The 19,611-nt window shown below is 43.2% G+C and overlaps 1 protein-coding gene across 2 annotated transcripts in view; it reads right to left on the reverse strand.

Annotated features, from left to right (window-relative positions):
- SPDL1 (spindle apparatus coiled-coil protein 1) overlaps positions 1 to 19,611 on the reverse strand; it is a 43,225-nt gene that overhangs the window by 15,613 nt on the left and 8,001 nt on the right. For both annotated transcript variants that reach the window (XM_019534857.1, XM_019534856.1), the window contains exons 3-10: positions 16,598 to 16,774; positions 15,466 to 15,660; positions 14,700 to 14,849; positions 11,553 to 11,651; positions 10,035 to 10,145; positions 8,698 to 8,838; positions 6,229 to 6,323; positions 636 to 823 (exon numbers count right to left, since the gene is read on the reverse strand). In XM_019534857.1, coding sequence (XP_019390402.1) covers positions 636 to 823; positions 6,229 to 6,323; positions 8,698 to 8,838; positions 10,035 to 10,145; positions 11,553 to 11,651; positions 14,700 to 14,849; positions 15,466 to 15,660; positions 16,598 to 16,774 — 1,156 coding nt within the window. The remainder of the gene's footprint in view (positions 1 to 635; positions 824 to 6,228; positions 6,324 to 8,697; positions 8,839 to 10,034; positions 10,146 to 11,552; positions 11,652 to 14,699; positions 14,850 to 15,465; positions 15,661 to 16,597; positions 16,775 to 19,611) is intronic.

The following is a 19,611-nucleotide window of genomic DNA, read 5'->3' on the forward strand; positions in this document are numbered from 1 at the left end:
TGCCTTTGTAGGCAGCTGCTGGTCCCAGTCCTGCAGTACTGGTGGGGAACTGCACACACCCGATCCCCGCCCTATGCCTGCTGCAGACTCGCCTGCTCATGCTGGACAGCAGCAGCAACAGCAGTGCCAGTGAGGCAGAAGTGTGCTCAGCATGGTGGAAAAGCAGATTCTCCCCCTCAGCACTGCCCAGCACTTCCTGCAGCAGCTGCGGAGAACCTGCACTGGGCTGCCCTGTAGCTCCTCTGTGCTGCCCCACAGGGCAGCCTGGAGGCAACAGTGAGAGTGCAGGGCAGCCCAGCACAGCTTCCGTGAGGTTCTTGCAGGAAGTGCTGGGAAGTGCTGAGGGGGAGAAGCCGCTTTTCCCCCAAGCCGAGCTTATTTCTGCCTGCCTCATGATCTAGTGAAATTAAATTGAATATATTCATCATTGTAATAATGATTTTAGATAACGTTCTTGTCCCAGCAATTCATGGTCTATGTTAAAGGGAGATTTTAAACATAATTACCAAGCAGTATGTTTACGATCAGGACAAAGATGTCTCTTGAACTGACTGAATGAAGCTTTTTGCCATGGCAAGAATTGATGATCACATATTTATCTATTCTATTCAGTCTTAGTTATCAGAGATATTTACCTTCAGGTTCATACTTCATTTTCAGCTCATCCAGCAAAACACGCAAGTTCATGTTCTCACTCTGGCATATCTGCAAATGCCTCTCATGTGTAAAAAGTTTCCTTTCTACCTCCAAAACTCTCTGGCTCTCATACAAAGCTTTCATCCTTTGCAATGATAGTTCATTTCTTAAAGTTTCTGTCTCCTTACTGGAGTGGGAACAGGGATGGGGAAGAAACAACATCACACACATACAGTAATTAAGCCTTTCATAAAGTTACGTAAAAAGAATTTAGACTGTTTTTACACATGACCACAGATCTTGGATAGTAAAAAGTCCTGATAGAATCCAATAAATTATTAACATAATGCAGACTACTTGAAATTAGCAGATATTTAAGAACTGATTTAAGTCTGTAGTAAAATGATGCTTTGAAAATTCCCTTAACATGGACTTGTGTATGGACAAAATTACTTAACTTGGCCACCAAAATCTAGGAAACACTTGAGTTGTTTCCTAAGTATGGACTGGAAGTACATCATTTGAGCTAAAATGTTGAGAACTCAGGGGCAGATTCCTGCTATAAACCCAACCCAAAGCTGAGTTTCTTCAGTAAAATGCTGTTCTGTAAAAACAAAGATGGATTACAGATCTGAAGAGTCGATTGTAATTTTAGGTACCTCCAATTTTCTTTTTATTTTGAATTAGTATAACTATCCTGCATGACTCTTGCACAGCTGAACGGGAACCAGCTGCAATTTTAGCATGCACTCTTCACAGCCCTTCATGGTCCAACCCCACACAAAATACAGAGGCATGCTGGGCAGGTGGGATTATCCCATGCTTCTGTTTCTGGGAGAAGTATGCAGTGTCAGACCACAAAAGGCTGTGGAAAGATCTTGCACTCCAGCCACAGCCCTTCGCTTTTCCCAGAAGGGTAGGCTGAAGCAGCCTCTTGTAGTATCTGTCAGAGGAGCGAAGTACAAGGACCCCAGGAGCAAGTAAAACCACACTTCTTCTCAACACCCCTGTGGCCCTGGGCAGAGGGGATAGGGTTAAGTGTTGCCCAGGGAACAAAACTCATTTATGCCTCTGCTTCTGCCTGCTTTAGGGTTGCCAGATAACCCTAAAACAGGCAGAAGTGTTAGGCAACACTATGGTTGAGAACTAGTGAGGCAAGATGCACAAAAGTGGTTCTCAACCAGGGAGCAAAAATCAAAAAAGGTTTTGAAGGAGTGCCCTAAGCCAGCAGTTTTCAGCCTTTTAAACCAGAAACAGAAGGCCGCTATCCTTTTTCTTGAACAGGGCCCAAGGGACTAAAAGTAAGTCATCTTTTCTCAGTTGCCAAACTAGTTTTTGCTAGATTTTTGTAGATTAACATAAATATGGATGGAGCATTTTACTTGTTAGGTGCAGGATATCCTGCAGCTCATGTACACAGCCTCCTCCTTCTCTTCCTGCAGCAATTCATCTTCATTACACACAAAGCAGCATTCAGAACTTTTTAATTAGCTAGTTAAGGAGACATACTAGCAATTGGGTAGCTTGAGGTACAGGTAGTTAGCTGTATTAGTCTGAAGTCAGTCAGAAGGTAGTCAGCCAAATATCAAAAAGAAAAAGAAAGAGAAAAAGAAAAAGAAAAAGAATCATACAGTCAGTATCTGGGCCCTGAAAGAGAAGATCTTTCATGGACACTTGCATAAATCTCAGATTGCAGAAATTTATAAGGACATCCTGGCAACTGAGAGACACTATCACAGGTCATTATGCAGTTAACATTTAGAAGTGGCTAGAACAGGGGTGTCAAACTCACCTTATGCCCCATGCCCCAGGCTGGAACATCCATGTTCCAAAATGGGGCACATGGCAGTGGTAGCTCCAGTGTAGGGCGCCAGAATCAACAGCCAAGGAGAAAGAGCCACTAGTGGTGGCAACAGGCAAACCACCAGAGGGCGACTGGGGCTATATAAACCCTCACTTCAATCCCAGGCCCACTGGAGCCAAAAGTTCCAAATTATGCAACAGGCTACTCAGTGTACCCTATAACTTCCAACTGCCTGCCAAGCCAGACAGAGGAGCTCCATGAGCCACATCTGGCCTTCAGGCCATGTTTGATAGCTCTGGCCTAGAGATATCCTAGCAATTCAGAATTTGTAAGGTTCAGGGTAGTGCCATGCAAAGATGCACGCACATCTAACTCCATATGTTGAAAATGGAAATAATACAACTGCAATACTGCAACACTGACATGGCTCAGAACAGCACTTTGCCTGGGCTGATAATGTAATTGGATTGACTACATTCAGAAACCATAAACACAGCTAAGCTTGAAGTACCTCTGCATGATGCTCACTTAACCTGCATAGACATAACCTAACTGCCTCCTTGGAATGAAGGACATCAGCTCTGCCCTGTCAGTGTTGAGAATTTAAATTTTAACTAAGTCAAATTACATCTCGTAGTTTACTAACCCCCCCCATTCTAAATTGTAGAGTAATATTTCTAATCCAAGTGAGGAAAGAGATCCTCACCCGTTGTTTGCATCTGGGGATACGGACCAACCTAAAATAATCCCACACAAACCTCTGTATAGATATTGTAAGATTGATATCAGCTGTCAGGACATAAGTGTCATCTCTGCAAGTGCCTGTAGCAATACAGTTATAACAGAACCAGTGCAAAGTTAATCCTATTTCACTCAGGGTCAATTTTTATGACTTTTATTGCTACAGGAGCACATGGGTAACAAGCACATTATAGCTGCCACATTCTCCTGAGAGACAAGCTCCCCCAAGTTTTATATCAATTAAAGCTACCTCTGTCCATAGCCTGCTTAGTCACTATAACTACAACCAGGTAGTTAGGACCCGTGTAGACATTGCTTCAATAGAAAATAGTTAGTACTACTTCTCCCCCTCCCCTATTTTTAAGTGGTAAAGGTAAATTGTACAAGGAGTTTGCCATAAATAATTAATATGGCCCATAACAGCCTCATTAACAAGATGTGCCAAAGTAGAGGCATGGGTGGTTTCTGAATATTTGTAAGGAACCTTGTGCCTCTTCAGCCAATATCTTCAGGTATTTGGCTCAACACATCTCCAAAGTCCTCCCCCATCCCACATCTAGGTCACAGTTGTCTTTCACAGGCAAGACAACTTCCTTCATTATTGCCAATCAGCCACATTAGCTGTATTCCATTAAAAAAAATTGCATGAGGCTCAGATTATGCTTAAGGCAGACACTTCTAGCATGGAGTAAGGGAGGTAGTACCCCTGACTTAAGGGATATGGCATATTAGTGAAGATGCCAAGGACTCCAAGGTACCTACATTCAGCAACACTGAATGGATGGAGGTGGGAGACAAGGAGGTGTACCAGAACTTATGCCTACTCTTTTATGCCCATTACACCAAGACAGAAATCAAGCTCTGTGTTACTGCAGATACATATCCATAAAAAGGTACACTGGAGATTAAGTAGGGTGCTGTCCCTCTTGTGAGAAGAGCTTAAAAAACAGAAGAGCATTTTAAGTCTAAAAAGGGCACTGTTAGACTTGAAAATGGTGTGGTGATTCTAGAAGACCCTGACCTTGGGGAAACTTCAATAGCTGTAAGGTAAAAAGCACCAGTACTGTGGAAAAAATATTTAGCTTTGTTAACAGCTGAGGCTACTAGCTTCTCATACTTGTAGACTGCTTTGTACTGAATACTTCTTTGGTTTCACAGGGAAAGCAAAACTGTCAGAGGAAAAAAAAAGTACAGGGCCAATACACTTAGCGTATATACCAATACAGTGATTGGTACAAACAGACTATTCCCACAGTGACTGGGGGAAATATTCATAATGATGGTAATTAGATATTCTAGCTTCAATACAAAAAGAAGTTAGCTTTCATTCTTAAGATGGTACCAGTTCAGACAGTGAAGTATCTGAACAGGGCTCTTTGGAGTCTGACCCAGCTTAAATGGCTTGCCATTAATTATCACTGGGCATCAATGCTTGCTCTTCCAAGACGAGCACATTTTCCATTTCTGAAGAGCAAGGTTTAAACTGTCCTAAGAAAAACTAAAGCCACCCCAATTTTTGAAGAGAAAGTTGATGCATCTAACGGATGCTCTCCTGAACCAAAACTGGACTTCCCCGGGTTTGTCCAGCCTGGAGTTCAGTAGCTCCATACATCCTGCCTTTTGCACATGGCCCATCCTAATCGTTCTTTGTTTTGGGAAAGCACTTGCTATTAACATCAGAGATAAACCTGTTAGAAACCATCTCACGTGAGCATCACAGAAAGTAAGAGTAGGAAGGAACCTCAGGAGGTAATTTAGTCCAACCCACTGCTCAAAGCAGGACCATCCCAACTAGATCATCCCAGCTGAGGCTTTGTCTAGTCAGTCTTTAAAACCTTCAAGGATGGAGATTCTACAACCTCCCTGAGTAACCTGTTCCAGTGCTTTACTACCCTCCTAGTGAGAAGGTGTTTCCTCATATCTAACCTAAACTTCACTTGCTGCAGCTGGAGACCATTACTCTTTAGTTCTGTCATCTACCACCACTGAGAACAGTCTAGCTCCATCCTCTTTGAAACCACCCTTCAGGTAATTGAAAGTTGTTACTAAATCTCCTCTTAGTCTTCTCTTCTCCAAACTAAATAAGCCCAGGTTCCTCAGCCTCTGCTCAGAAGTCACATTCCCCACCCCTCTAACCATTTTTATTGCCCTTCACTCAACTTTCTCATATTTGTCCACATCCTTTCTGTAGTGGGGGACCCAAAACTGGACACAATACTCCAGATGTAGCCTCACCAGTGCTGAATAGAGGGGAAGAATCACTTCCCTTGATGTACTGGCAACACTCCTGCTAATGCAGCCCAGCATGCTGTTAGCCACCTTCACAACATGGGCACACGATTCGTTCATATTCAGCTTATTGTGCAATGTAACCTCTGGGTCTTTCTGCAGAATTGCTGTTTAACCAGTCAGACTCCAGTCATACCAGTGCATGGGATTGTTTTGTTCCAAGTGCAGGACTGTACTTGTCCTTATTGAACTTCATGAGATTTATTTTGGTCCAGTCCTACCAATTTGTCTAACATGTATTGAAACTGCTACCTCACAAGAGCCAATAGACTTAAGCCATTAACATCCCTGGGAAAGAGGGAATGGGACCAAAAAAGAGAGGAGAGAATGCAACAAGGTAAGAGACAGAGGGAAGGGGAGAAGAGGAGGGAGGGGAGATTGAGAAAGAGACAGAGAGTTAAGGCTATTGAAGAGTTTGTGAGCAGACCTTAAAGATCTTCAGCTAACATTATTGTGCATACAATTACAGTTAAGAAAGAAATGGAGGCATAAAGATGCAGGTATAGAAGAGCTTTATTTATTAGCTGTGGTCTGAAAGAAACTTAGTGGTAGGCTGGGCTGCTCTTTTTTTTGCATTTTTCACACAAGCACACACGGACACCAAACGTGGTGGACACAGCCCCAGATAGACACTCAGGACACCTACACCAAAAATGGAACACCACACACAAACAACTAAGAAAACCGAAAACTAATTCTACAACAAAATTATAGCCAAACACTAATTTCTAGGCTTCGCACCCCCACCACATACTTACTTTGAGTTCTCAAGCTTCATTTGAAGTAAATCTATGTAACAGCCATCCTCAAATTCTCCACCTTTTGAACTACTACTGGATCTAAATTCCTCTGTCTGATACAAGGAAAGAGCAAAAAAAAGTCAACCAATGCAAATGCAGTTGTAGAGTTTTACTTTAGTTCCAATTTTAACATTCAAAATTTTCAAGAATTTCCAAGCATGAAATCAATACATTTTTCTACAAAATTAAGAAAAGAAGCCTCCTTGCTGATCATACAGCTTTGTTATTGGTCTTCAAAACAATGGGATGCAGAAGTGAACAACTGATCCTGGCCCTAAAGGGCCAGCTTTCAGGAAGAAAAAGCAGCTCTGAATCCAACTGCCACCTGATCTTCAGGACACACACTTTACTGCTTCAAATCTTACTCTAAAGTTACTTTGCAGCCTCTTCATCATACCTAAAGCCTTACAAAAAAGGCCATGTTTTACTTTCAGCAAGTCAAAGGCATGACTTGTGAATGTTTTCAAGCAACAAGGATTACTTAGTCCAGCCTGATGCAATGTTATGTTTCACTGAGTTCTTAGAAACCTTTTCCAAATATTGGATCTCAAATTGATTTGGGGGCCAATTTAAATTTTAATGGAAATTGGACATCTAGATTTCCTAAAGAGCTTTAGGAAATATACAGCTAAAAGGATCTTGTGCTTCCTTTGCCAGTGAGTTGCTGAAGTCCATCCCACATGGCATGCATTTTTAGTGGCAATTTTTATTGTTCTTTAGGCTGATTCCTCATGTATGATGAAGCACAGCTTCTATTTCACCACCTACAAAATGTTACACATGTCTATACTAGTTGGCTCCATTAGTCTGAAGTCAGGTAGAAGGCAGGGCAGGGTAGGGTGACACCTTAGAGACCAAGTACCTCTCTCTACTCATGCTTTTTACCTTCCCTCGAGTAAAGCTGCCATCTATATATAATGAAAACTATTTAATGGGTAATATGCCATGAGCCATAGATGGAACTTGTTTTAAAGTATTTTACACAATATGAGAAATTGAAAGGGAAGACCTACTGTTTCTTTTTAACATACTGAAATACTTGATTCCTCAAGTTCTGTTATCCCAGTACAAATATGGACCTGGAGTTAAAAAGCAAATAGGGCTGTGCGAAGTTTCAGTAGCCGATTCAATTCAGTATAGATTTGGTCCAATTCAGAGACCAAATCTCCAAATCCAAATCAAATCGGGAGCCCAATTAAGAGCTCCGAATCCATTCGGAAAAGCTTCGGCCGTATCAGCGATTTGGTCATAGACTAAACAGGCAGCAGCCCGTACCACGCTGGACACAGCTGCCTCCAGCTGCTAAGTCTATTGGGATGGGGGTGGGGTAGACTGAGACAAACTGCTCAGCCAGGGCAGGAGGCACGTTACTTAGGGAGGGGGGGCACAGGATGTGGGTGCAGAAGCACTGGGAGCAGGGGCTCTGCCCTGCTGCCGTCTGCCCATTCATAGATTGGTTAATGGTTACTTTATTGGTATCTCTCTAATGAAGTAACCATTAAATGGGCTGTGAATGTTTCTAATGGGGTCCGACGGTAATCATTAGGCCTGATGCTAATCGGTTACCTGGAAGTAACCAAAAACATGACTGTTGGTAGTTTGTGCAGGGGAAAAAGACTAATGAAAAAGTAAACAGTGAGAAAAATCAAGAGACTTGGAGTACTATTAATTACTTGCTAGGCAGAATCAGGTCTAACAGTCAGCTAAAGCCAAATGCAGGCCATATCTACAGAAAGCAAGGGGCAATGTACACAAGGAACCTTAACAAAGTCCCAGTGCTGTGCTGGGACTGGTCAAGGAAAATGTTCCTATAACATGTAATACTGTGAAGCAAAGAAACAATTTTCATATACATCACTGACAACACCCATTTTCTATTTTTAAACTAATATTAGAGAAGATTCTGACAATCCAGTAAGTTATTTGAGGGCCAGAAAATTGCTTTACAACAAGAGTAAATTCTATGCGGTATCTATTTTTGGGGCAGAACCAACATGAGGCAGGCAACACAGCAGATCCCTGTGAAGAGAATACAAGGCAGGGAACAAAGCAGAAGATTGACCAGGCAGTAAAGGGCAGGAAACAAAGCAGGGCAAATTATTTAGTAAGGGAAGGGGGGGTCAGAGTGACATGTTGACAGGGTGAAGGGCTTACTTTGCTCTTCGCCTGCCAAAAAGGTTAGTCTCCACTGAGGTACAGTATCAGAACGCTTCATTAATGTATTTCAAGAACAGCACCACTGTTTGACTCTTCAGACTAGTGAAGTGTCCACCAACCCCATATAAAAAGAGTACTATTATCTGAAACAAACTGACGCCACTCCTTGAGATCATTAGTAGAGATTAGTTCCACACCAGAAGCCTCTCCCTGTATTTTAGTCATCAGCTTCCCCAAGGAGTTTATCAGTTCAATTTGCTACTTACATACCCTGAATTTCTCCAGTTGTCTCACTTTCATTATAAGATTTTCTATTTCACCATTCTTTTGTTCTAACATGGATTGCAAACGTTCCAGCTGCTCAATTTCTGCTTGAGAACCTTTTATCTGTAGCAGCGTAACCATCTGTAGCTAAAATATCAAGCAGAAACACAAAGTAAAGCCAGTCTGAGAATTCTTAGTTAAAAAGGGAATTTAAGGCACTACAGCACTAGCTAAGCATATTCCAGTGTCTACAGTTCTTTAAATTACTCTGGAATCGATCGGCACTGGATACTTATCTTACTCTTCTGATAAGGGATAACGATTTAAGTAACAAGGCCTTTTCATAACTGTTAACTGGTCCAACTCAACTTGGCCTTTCATATACCAGTTTTTTTGTGCATCACCTAGTAAATTCTGCTCTGAGACAACTCCATTAACAATTACATAGATTGCACTTAAGAAAAACTAAAAACCAAGTGTAGAATATAACTTGATATCAGAAGGAACCTTGTGTATTAAAACTGCTTGCCACTAGAGGCAAAAACCTAATGCAGTCAGCAGATCAAAGTAGATGCTTATGCAGTCTTCTTCCTAGAGACAGGTCCTATTGATTAAGACCTCATGCAATGTTCACTACACTTTAAACATATGGTTATCAAGCACATTTTTATTAAATGTAGAAGTAGCATTAAACAGATTTTCAATGTTACTTTAACAAAGCAGAGACCATTTAAATGTCAGTTCAAGTCTATTAGCACATTTACTTTTGCCATCATTTTCAAGTAACATTTACCAAAATAGAAAAGAAAATTTTAAATTTTATTTTATAGCTTGCTTTCTGGCCTGCACCATCCAAGAAACCCTTTACTACATAAAAGTTGAAGTGACAGATCGAATCCTCTACCTTAAGATGTAACGAATTCATTAAATTAAACTAAAGTACATTAAGAGCCAACATAACATTACGCTTAAGTGGTCAGCAATATACATCTATTTAATAGTGTAACCTCTAAATGACGCTGCAGCAAGAAAACTGAGTTACAGTTTACTAGCCAAGAAGAAAAACATACGCATGCTCAGTAGCATTATATTAACTTATATTTACACAGATCTAAACTGCCATGGGTTCACTTTCATCTACAGTGAAATATGAGTTTGCAACTGAGCAATCAGAGTAGCTGGCATTTAAGTCAAACCCTTGTTTATTTGCAAGAGGTTGCTCACACACTCACATCCTTTACTGCTGCTCAAATTCTTATAACATCCATCATCATTGTTCATGTTGTATTTGATCCATCTCCAGCTACTGCCCTTCCAATTACAAAATATAATTATGGCCATACCTTCATTCTTTGCAATTCACCTCTAGTGAATGCATGCTGCTTGTGTAGAGACTGGTATTTCACTTTAAAACTGATGAGTTGCCGTTCCATTTCTGCTCTACGGTCCTCCACCTACAAAAGAAATATCTAATGATTGTAAAAAAATTGTTACTCCAAAAGCCAATTTTCAAAATTTTAGCTAACCAATAGCAAATTACCAATGACGTTCTGGAAGCATGGCATTTTTAACAAAAGGAAGCTTCGGTTCATAAACCTCAAAAGATGTCTAACTCAGAATGTATACTGGCATTCTTTTTAAATCTTCAGCGGAGATTTTACCTTTAATATAGCATGAAAAGCTAACGCTGTAAGTTTCTTGAACCAACCTGGATTTGCCTAATGTACACTTTGCCAATTTCGATATCTTTATGTGGAAATTTACCAGACTAGAGGCGGCGGCCAGCCAATTTCACGGGCAAATCCTGGGAATGGCCACCATGTTTTTGTGCTGAGTGTAGTGTCCCCCCTGCCCTTCAATTGGCCAAGGAACCCTGACAGTCCCACCCTTCCCTGCAAATTGCCACAATTTCATGCCATCCGCAAACTGGACCATGGCTCCGGGGCAAGCTGTGGCAGGCAGCTGGAAGACTTCAAGAAGCTGCATAGGGTCCAAGCCCCAGCATGGCTTATAGTCAGTGGCACATGCCAGCATGCAATAAGTGCTGGGGCTCCGTGGATCCCAGTACAACTGCTTTCAGGCTTCCAACTACCTGCCCCAGCCAGCCCACAACCATGGTCCAGCTGCCTGTGCAGCCTCCCTACCACCACTCCCCCATCCCCCACCCAGCTCCCACCTACTCCAAGACTGCACCCCTTTCTCTGCTTGCAGTTAAGTTTTTTATGGTTTTGTTTTGCAGCAAGCCTGCCATTTTTCAGAGCCCAATATTTTTCATGGAGCCTGCCCAAATCTCATGGTTTCCATGAAAATCCACAATCATGAATTTGGTAGGTCCCTATCTATATGAAGTCCCTTAACTAAAACTGGTTTACAGGAAAGAGTCAAAATTAGAACCAGAACTAGGTGTCCAATTGAAATCTGACCTCCATTACCTGAACCACTTATATACCAAGTCCATATACCTTCCACCCCATCCCAGATTTGTAACACAGAACTACTTAAATCTCCAAACAGAATACACAGAGACAGCCAACTACATAATATTCCTTACCACCTGACTCACAATACTGATATAGCTTAAGATACCACCCATGTTAGGGGGGGAGGAGGTGGGGAAAATAGTCTACCATAAATTCCATGCAACATTAAACTTCCCCCACCTCATTTTCTATGCCAAAAATAAAGCAATTAAAACCAAGGTGTACTGATCACTCCCCTCACACAGTGGAATAGTTATTTTTGATAAAGAAGAATCATACTTAATTCTTCAGGAACACGATACTTAAAGTGCAAGTACAAGTATTTCTTGTTCTCGTCAATGAATACAACCTGCATTTAATAATGACATAAAGAATTATTACCTCAGCAAACAGAGAATTGCCCTTACTAGTAGGGTCCAAGGAATCCTGCAGTGCATGATCCAGCTGAACTTGAAGGTCCTGGTTAACTTCATGAGCTTTCTACATTATAACCAGAAGAACAGTAGTCACCATGTGTCAGTTTATATAGAAAGAGCTAAAGTACGAAAGTAAAAGACAGTACCATAGGACCTATTTTCCACACCTTGAACTTGCGTATTATTCTTTAGCGCAGTGCTTAACTGTGCATGTATTTCCAGCCACAGACAGTTGATATTTATTGTGTGATGCTGGATACAATTTAGCCAATATCAGGATTTAGACTGCTGTTGTACAAGGAACGTGGATTCATACTGTTTAGACTAGTCTATTTAAACTATTTCAATACTCGATATTTAAGCCCTAATTCCAACCACTTGTCTCCTTCTCTTCCCAACACATTAAGGTTATCTGAGACATTAAACAAAAGCCATAATGAAAATTTACACTGGTGACCTGATAAGTGCTCAGGTTCACGCACTGTGAAAATTGCTGCCCCATTATTTCCATACTTTTACCTCCTATCAGAATTTTTCAACAGCTCTAACGGAATATCCCAACATAAGACTATTCAGCAATGAGGGATCTAGATCCGATAAATACAAAGTAACCTAGGTCTTTCCCTCCTGCTCTCTTCTTTCATCACGAATCAGCTAGCACCCCCATTTATACAACTCAAAAGGTCCTCTAATATTCTTACTGGAAGCTCCTAGGCTGAACCAAGCTCCCTAAACAGTTCTTCTAAAACTCCTGCAATCAATTAGCATTGGGACCAACTTTGTAAATTATGCCAGCTAAAGACAAATTCATTTAACTTTTGCTTTAGGAGAAAGTTTTCCATTTGTTAAATTGCAGTTTATCAAGCTTCCAGGATAGGCTGAATGAAAGATGTTGGGAAGATACCCGGCAATCAACTTCTCCTCTTAAGCAGATTTTACCCTAACAGAAGGTAAGAAGCAGTTGGGGGGCAGGGGAGACAAATAACCCAGGCATTGCAGAAAAAACATTAACTGGAAGTGGAGATGCCCTCCATACCATCCCAGAGGTTTGTAACATAGAATTATTTGGATTCCCAATTGATAGGACCTCACTATGAAATGATACCTCTACAAACAAATGGAAGCCTACTTTATTAACCCTCCTCATAAGGCTCAGAACACCTTCTGCAATGTCTCTAAGTATCATATTTTCTTGCATGCAACATGCCCTGGTATAAAATATGCACCTTGTCTTCTCAAAGGGAGAAAAAAGCAGGGGAGAGTAGTAACAGCTAGGGAGCTGAGCCTGTTCACTGTTCTCCCTACAAGCCATGTGCAGATTTTAGTTCTGCTTTTGCTCAGTACCCAGCAGAAACTGCTTTTACCATACACTTCTGGCATATGACATAGATGGCAACTTCTCGCATGTAGGGTTTTTGTTTTGTTTGGGGGAAGGGGAAGTGGGAAGGGACATGGCTTGTTGTATCCAATAAAAAGACAATACACCTAATAGCTTTTACCCTCTTTAAAAAGTTTTCTAACTGCCTAGCACAAACCGGTAGAATTTTAAATGACTTTTTATCTACAGCAGACTGCAACCTTAATTCTTCAAATGGAATCCTGAAATGAGCACCTGGATGGAATGGGCACCTAGATGGAACGGGAATCCTGAAATGAGCACCCACCCCACCTTAAGTACAGCTTTTGGGAGGAGACGGTTGCTATCTCAGAACCAGAAATCATATATTAGAAGTCAAATGACTACTATAACATATTTTAAATTACAAAAAAACATTTTTGTCATGACTTGTGTTTGCGTAGTGTACATAGAGGCGATTGCATAACAACTCAAAAAAAGTCTTACTCTTGTATGGTGGGTGGGTAAGTAAAATAGGCTGTGTGGGGGTATGTACATGTAGGGGGTTGTGGGGGTAGGGTGTGGGTGTGTGGTGGCATTTGTGGTGTGGAGGAGGGTGGGGACACCCCACACACACACCCCATATGGCGCACAGCCCCTGCTGCCAATGGCAGCAACAGAACATGGTGGGTGCTCATGGCCTGCTCAGGCACTGTTGCATGGTGGTGCACAGCTCCAGCCAGCGCTGCACATCATGACAAGAAGCACAGACAGGCCAGCCTACCTGTATCACAAGGGGCTCCATGCAGTGCACGTGCAACTCCCAGCACTCAGGCACCACCGGGGGAAGTCTCACACAATGGAGCAATCTCCCTGCTTTGCAGATCTCAGGACTCCTCTGGGAAGCAGGGAGCGGGGCTCCCCTCCACTTCTGCACAGAGTCCCAGGGCCTGCACAGAAGAAAGCAGGGAAGGCATCCAGCTCCATTCTGCAGGGCTTCCCCCAGTGAGGCACAAGTGCTAGGAGCTGCATATGTACTGTGGAGAGTCTCATGCAAGGCAGGCTGGCCTAGCTGCACTCCTCACCATCACATGCAGCGCTGGCTGGAGCCGTGCACCACTAGGCAGCAGTGCCTGAGAAGACCACAAGCATCCTGTGCACCTGCCATCTGCTGCAGCTGCTGGCAGCAGAGGCTATATGCCATGCCAGGGAATGTGTGGGGGGGTCCCCACACCCCTCTTCCCTCCCACACCCACACCCTGCCCGCCCGAGCTCCGTGCTCCTGTCAGCCCCCTGGGCACGGGCTCTGCGCTGCCACTAGCCCCAGCTACAGGCTCTGCCCCTCTGGCCAGCTGCAGCTCCCCCTCTGCCCTACCTGCTGTCTGGAGTGAGCAGGATGACAGGGAAGCCAAGGAGGTCCCCTGGCAGCTACAGCCTTGCCTGGAAGCTGCGTGCTGGCTGGGCTGGGCTGGGCCGGGCCGGGCCCAGGTCCCTAGCTGGGGGCCTCCTCCAGGAGGACAGGGAGTGAGGGGCACAATTAGGGGGTAGGGACAAGGGCACGGGTAGGCCACCAATACGTCAGGGCTGCTCAGCACCACAAAGCAGGGGGATGGATGAATGGATGCACACACACATACACACTGTGGCTTTTCATTTTCATCACAAAATGTGGGTTGGGGTTTTAAAATCAGAGAATTTGTAATTTTTAAAACAGAAAACCAAGATTCCTGGTATTCATATATGGATTTGAGTGGTGTAAGTCTTTAAGCAGAGTACCTCTAATGCACTATAGTAATAAACTATTTCTTTTTCTCTGTCTTCTTTTTCTCCTTGAAGACGTTCCAACTGGTTACGTAAGTTGCTATTTGCAAGTTCCAGTTTTTCTTTATTGCATTGCAATTCATTCACCTTTTCTTCAAGATTAGCCTGGCCGAAAAAAAAAAACGTAAATAAAAGGGTAGCCAACAATTAGTTTTTTGGTATCTGTATTTCTGCTTCTCAATAGTAGCTCTAGAGTCCCCTGTGGTTCAGTGGTAGAATCTGTGTCTGCCACACAGGGTTTGATTCCCTGATGCTTATAAAAACTACAGCCATGGAAGCACCAAACATCTGGCCTTTGGATTCTGTCTCAATGACCTAAAGGGGAGATGAAAGTTCTGGGCAGCCTCCACTCCTCCATACTTCTGCCTAGGCATATGCGTCAAACGTCTGGGTGACCTCTCACACATACAGTATGATCCAGCAACATCAGTCGTTGCCATCCACCAATAATAGCTCTGGCATAGTAAACTGCTTCTTTAGAGTAATATTAACTATGTGTGTGTGTCGTTACTAAAAGGTGAAAGCCTAACCTACCAAGAAGCACCCCATCCATTATTGCTAGCTTGTTAGAGGACTTTTATCATCAAGCCAATCTGTCCAAAGAGCAAGGCATAATGATCTGTTTTCTTCAAACTGGTTAAATCAATCAGAAAACTGAAAAGACAAAAATTAAATCTTGTTCATACCATTTTCTGCTGATTTCCAAGTATTAATCACTTACCTTCATGTTTTCAAGTTCTGTTAATTCAATCTGAAGATTTAACATTTCAGAAGACATAGTTTCATGTACACGTTCAGACATCATACGCAATTCTTCTACTTTAGCAGTTATTATCTCCTTCTGATGTTCTACTTTATGCCTTAGTTGCTTCTCACTTAATCGGGTTTCATCTAGTTCTGCCTTCAGAGTCTCCAACTTAAAAAAAGATTGAACAAGTTATAACAAACTATCAGTTCCAACTATACAGTGCTTTTATGATTTAAATATAGATGACAGCAGAGTTAGGAATACTATTTAGCTCCTAGCCATTTAGGGCGCTGACACGTGAGGGGGAACAAACAGCCCCCCAAAAAACAGCACTTTCCCGGAAGACGAAGCACATTAGTTCGACCTAACTCCCCAGTGTCTATAGATAGGGCACTTCAGCAGGGCTTTTTCGAGCTTTTATCTAAAGTTGATTCAATCAGCTACTACATGAAAGCTTCAAAAAGCCCCACTGAAGCATGTGATCTATAAAGATGTTGGGCAAGCCAGGTCAGACTAACGCAATGCCTCTTCTGGGCACATGCTACGCTCAACACGGGTACGTGCTGAGCTGAAAGTAAACCACCGCCATTTTTTCGTTTTTTTCCATGTCTTGAAGCAAACTTGAAGTCATTTCTTAAACTGATTCTTAAGCTATCAGAAACCTAGGTTGTTTTGTTTTTTTCCTGTGAACAATGAATTCCTCCTGCAATAAAACAAAATTGTACATTACTAAAGAACAGCTAGCTTCATTTAATTGCATAACATGCACACATTATCTCAGAAAGCACAGTATCACTTGGTTCCACAGCAATTACAGTTTTACCCTGTTGTCCATTTAATTTACCAGTTATTATTGCTACAATACTAGAAAGCTTAAATCTAAAATGAATGGTCAGAAAAACTAATGGTAGCTATATTATTTCAGAAATCAAACCAGCCAAATGCAAGTGAAAATAGAAGTGAAAAACAGGAGAAACTTGCCTGCATGCTTTAACTGCTCATTTGGTTTGCCTGAATGTTAAGTGTGCAATTATTTCTCTCTCTCTATGCCTGGAAAAAAACCCCATTATTTAACACATACATCTGCAACACTTAAGTACCAAACCTTGTTCTTGAAGTCACCAATTTCTTGTGCATGAGTTCGTTCCAATTGTTCTCGTTGTTTCTCCAGCTGCACATTTTGCTGCTGCTTAAGAGCGTCACATTCAAAACTCAAACTTTCCAACATTCTGTTCTTGAGTTCAATTTCTCTCTGAAGTGAAAATTTCTCTTGTTCAAATGTCTGAAAGAAATAAGTCCACATTTTTTGTTGTTCTTCAAGCATTTTAAAAATATTTTACTGCCTCTGATCTCTTGAGCCTCAGTACCAATTAATTGCCAGAACCACCACTTCCTTTCCTATTTCGTGCCCTTGGGACAAGGTATTTAGCAGAATTCACTGATGTGTTAGAATCTGACAGGGCCACTCGCTGCCATGGCTTCACACTTGCTATCTCTGGGCTGTCAACCACATTCCTTAGCACCCACACCACCTCAGCCCCCAAACCTGCACTGACAAGTCTTTTGTATTAGCAAAAGTCCTCAGGTGCTCAACTGCTTAATAACAGCGTCATATCATTGTCACAGTTAACAGCCATCCACCCAGAGCTAAAGCGTATTTTGATGCGCAACTTTCATCCACTTCCCTAGACAGCCTACATAATTTCCCCAAAAATGTTCATTTGCTGAAACATGTGACATAATGCCTGGAGTTATCAGTCACAAATCAGGTGATATGACCAATCATGTTTCCAGTAACATGGGAACCACAAATTCAGCCAAGTGCTTAAGTTCTCCCCACCTCCCTGCTTGTGATAGAAACTTGTAAACTTACACACACTGTTAGCCATTAAAGAAGTGGCATTACAATCATTTATTATAAATTAAATATTTTCAAGACCACTGAATAGTTTGACCTACAAGCCTGGAAGAAATCCTTCCAGATAGAAATGAGTGGCAGGCTCATTTTAACCAGCTGCATTTCAAATACTTATTGCATATTTTGTTAACATTATACAAAACAGAGCCTGATTTTCCTGTGCATTTTAGACTGGCAGTTTAGGAAAAAAGTGGCTACCTGAAGGCAAAACATAGTATAAATGCATAAATTAAAAGAATCAAATATTACTGCCTTGATAGTGATTACATAAACCTATAAAAACCTTTGTTTTGTTTTAGGTTTTTAAGTACTCATCCACTTCAAATTGGTTTGATACTATTCAATTTAAACAAACATCTTACTTCTGGAGTAGTCTAGATTCCTCGTGATCCTCTGCAAGCCTCTTGTCCTCTAAGGGTGCCTATTATACACAAGCAGGGAGGCTGCTCTGACGCGTGTCAAAGCAGACTCGATAAATCAAGTCTGCTAGAGCATGGCAATTACTGTGCTCTAATAGCCTCTCGCACCTCATGTCTTAGCAGGTGCGCATTTCAAAATGGCAGCAGGGGTGCTTGGCCCAAAGCTCATTCAACGCTGCCATTTTGAAATGCAGGGACACTGATACATGAGAAGCTCCAGGAGCTTTAATTAGAACAGTTCTCAGAGCCACTCTAATTAAAGCACTTCCCTCTGCTCACCCCACCTTCCCAAATCCCAAAGTACACATATAAACATCCTAAAGCCACATTCAGATGAGCATAGCCATGCAATGTGGCACTGCAGACATGCCTATGGTGCCACATACAGCACGTTCAGTTGGATATCCAGGGGTCAAAATATCTGCGGAGAAAAAAACTGAGTGGCGCATTCATGGGCAGCACACGTTGCGCAAAAGCAGAGTTGAACAGCACAGAGCCACACTGTGGCTGCCAGCCAAGCTCAGTGCAGCAGAATTGCACTGGTGCAGCCCCAGGAGGCCCCAAGTTAAGACTGCTGGGCCTGGTCCAATGCTGGCCCCAGCACCCCCTACCACCCCAGGAGTAACTTGCAGCATGCCAAAGTACTCCCGCCCCGGGAGTAACTTGCAGCATGCCAAAGTGCACATGGCACGGCATTCCCCAGGGACAACTAGTGGCAGCGCAAAGTCTGCCACTACTAGTTGTCCTGGGGAACCAAACATCCACATCACATGTGGAAGCATTCTAAATCTTCAAAGGCAGGACCCTATTAGAGGTGCACCAATACATCAGTCCATATATTATTGGCACTGACAAAAGGAAAATTTACATTATTGGCATTCAGCTTTTTTTGGGTGATGTAGCCAATAATGTTGCCAATAAAGATCAGCAGCTTGCAGAGTGGTGTCTGGCTGGTAAGTCTTTTGGTGGGGGGGAAGGAAGGGCTATGGGTAGGAGGTGTAGAAGTGAAGGAGGGAGTGGGGCTGCGGCTGGGCATCCAGGGCAGGGTGCAGGATGTAGCTCTGTGTAGGGTAAGGTCAGGCTGCCACTACGGGCTGAGGCCTGGGGCAGTGCCAGGCTCAAGGGCAATGTGTAGAAGGTGCACATGCACCTGCTGAGAATGCTGGTGCACCCCTTGTCAGGCCACACTCCCTGTGTAGCCAGCGGGTAGGCGGGAACACCAGCGCCACCCCTGTGAGCACCAGCCAGGGAGCACGGCCACCAGCAAAAGCAGCTCTGCCGCTTCCAGAAGTGGCACAGCCACTTTTACTGTGAGCGGAATCAGCTGCCAGGGGCCCCTCCTGGGCACTGACGTGTGTGTGTGTGGGGGGCAGTACATGCCCCTCCTGACTCGAGGCACCAGATATCCATGGCCAGGCTCTTCCTGGCATGGGGTGGCTGTAGCCCACCCCACAGTACTCCCTCACTCCCACCACCCAGCCCTAGCACAGCTCCAGCCCAACCCCCCTGCTGGGAAGAGCCCAGCGCTGCCCTTGGACCCAGCTACAGTGGCACCCAACCCTCACCCCGCGCACAGATCTGGGGGCATGCGCCCCCCGCATGGGTCCCATAGGGATGCACGTAACAGAAGGATCTGCCATGTCCCCCCACCGCAGATAGCCCTCTCACAGTTCCATTCCAGACCTCACCCCAGACAGGTAATGCCTGCCCCTGCCCCTGCACCCCACCCAGATAGCCACACCCCCAAGCAAACCCACACAAATCCCCTTCCACACACACCCA

The sequence above is a fragment of the Crocodylus porosus genome, unplaced genomic scaffold (genome assembly GCF_001723895.1).
Source record: "Crocodylus porosus isolate Cpor-Errol unplaced genomic scaffold, CroPor_comp1, whole genome shotgun sequence".
Classification (NCBI taxonomy): Eukaryota; Metazoa; Chordata; order Crocodylia; family Crocodylidae; genus Crocodylus; species Crocodylus porosus.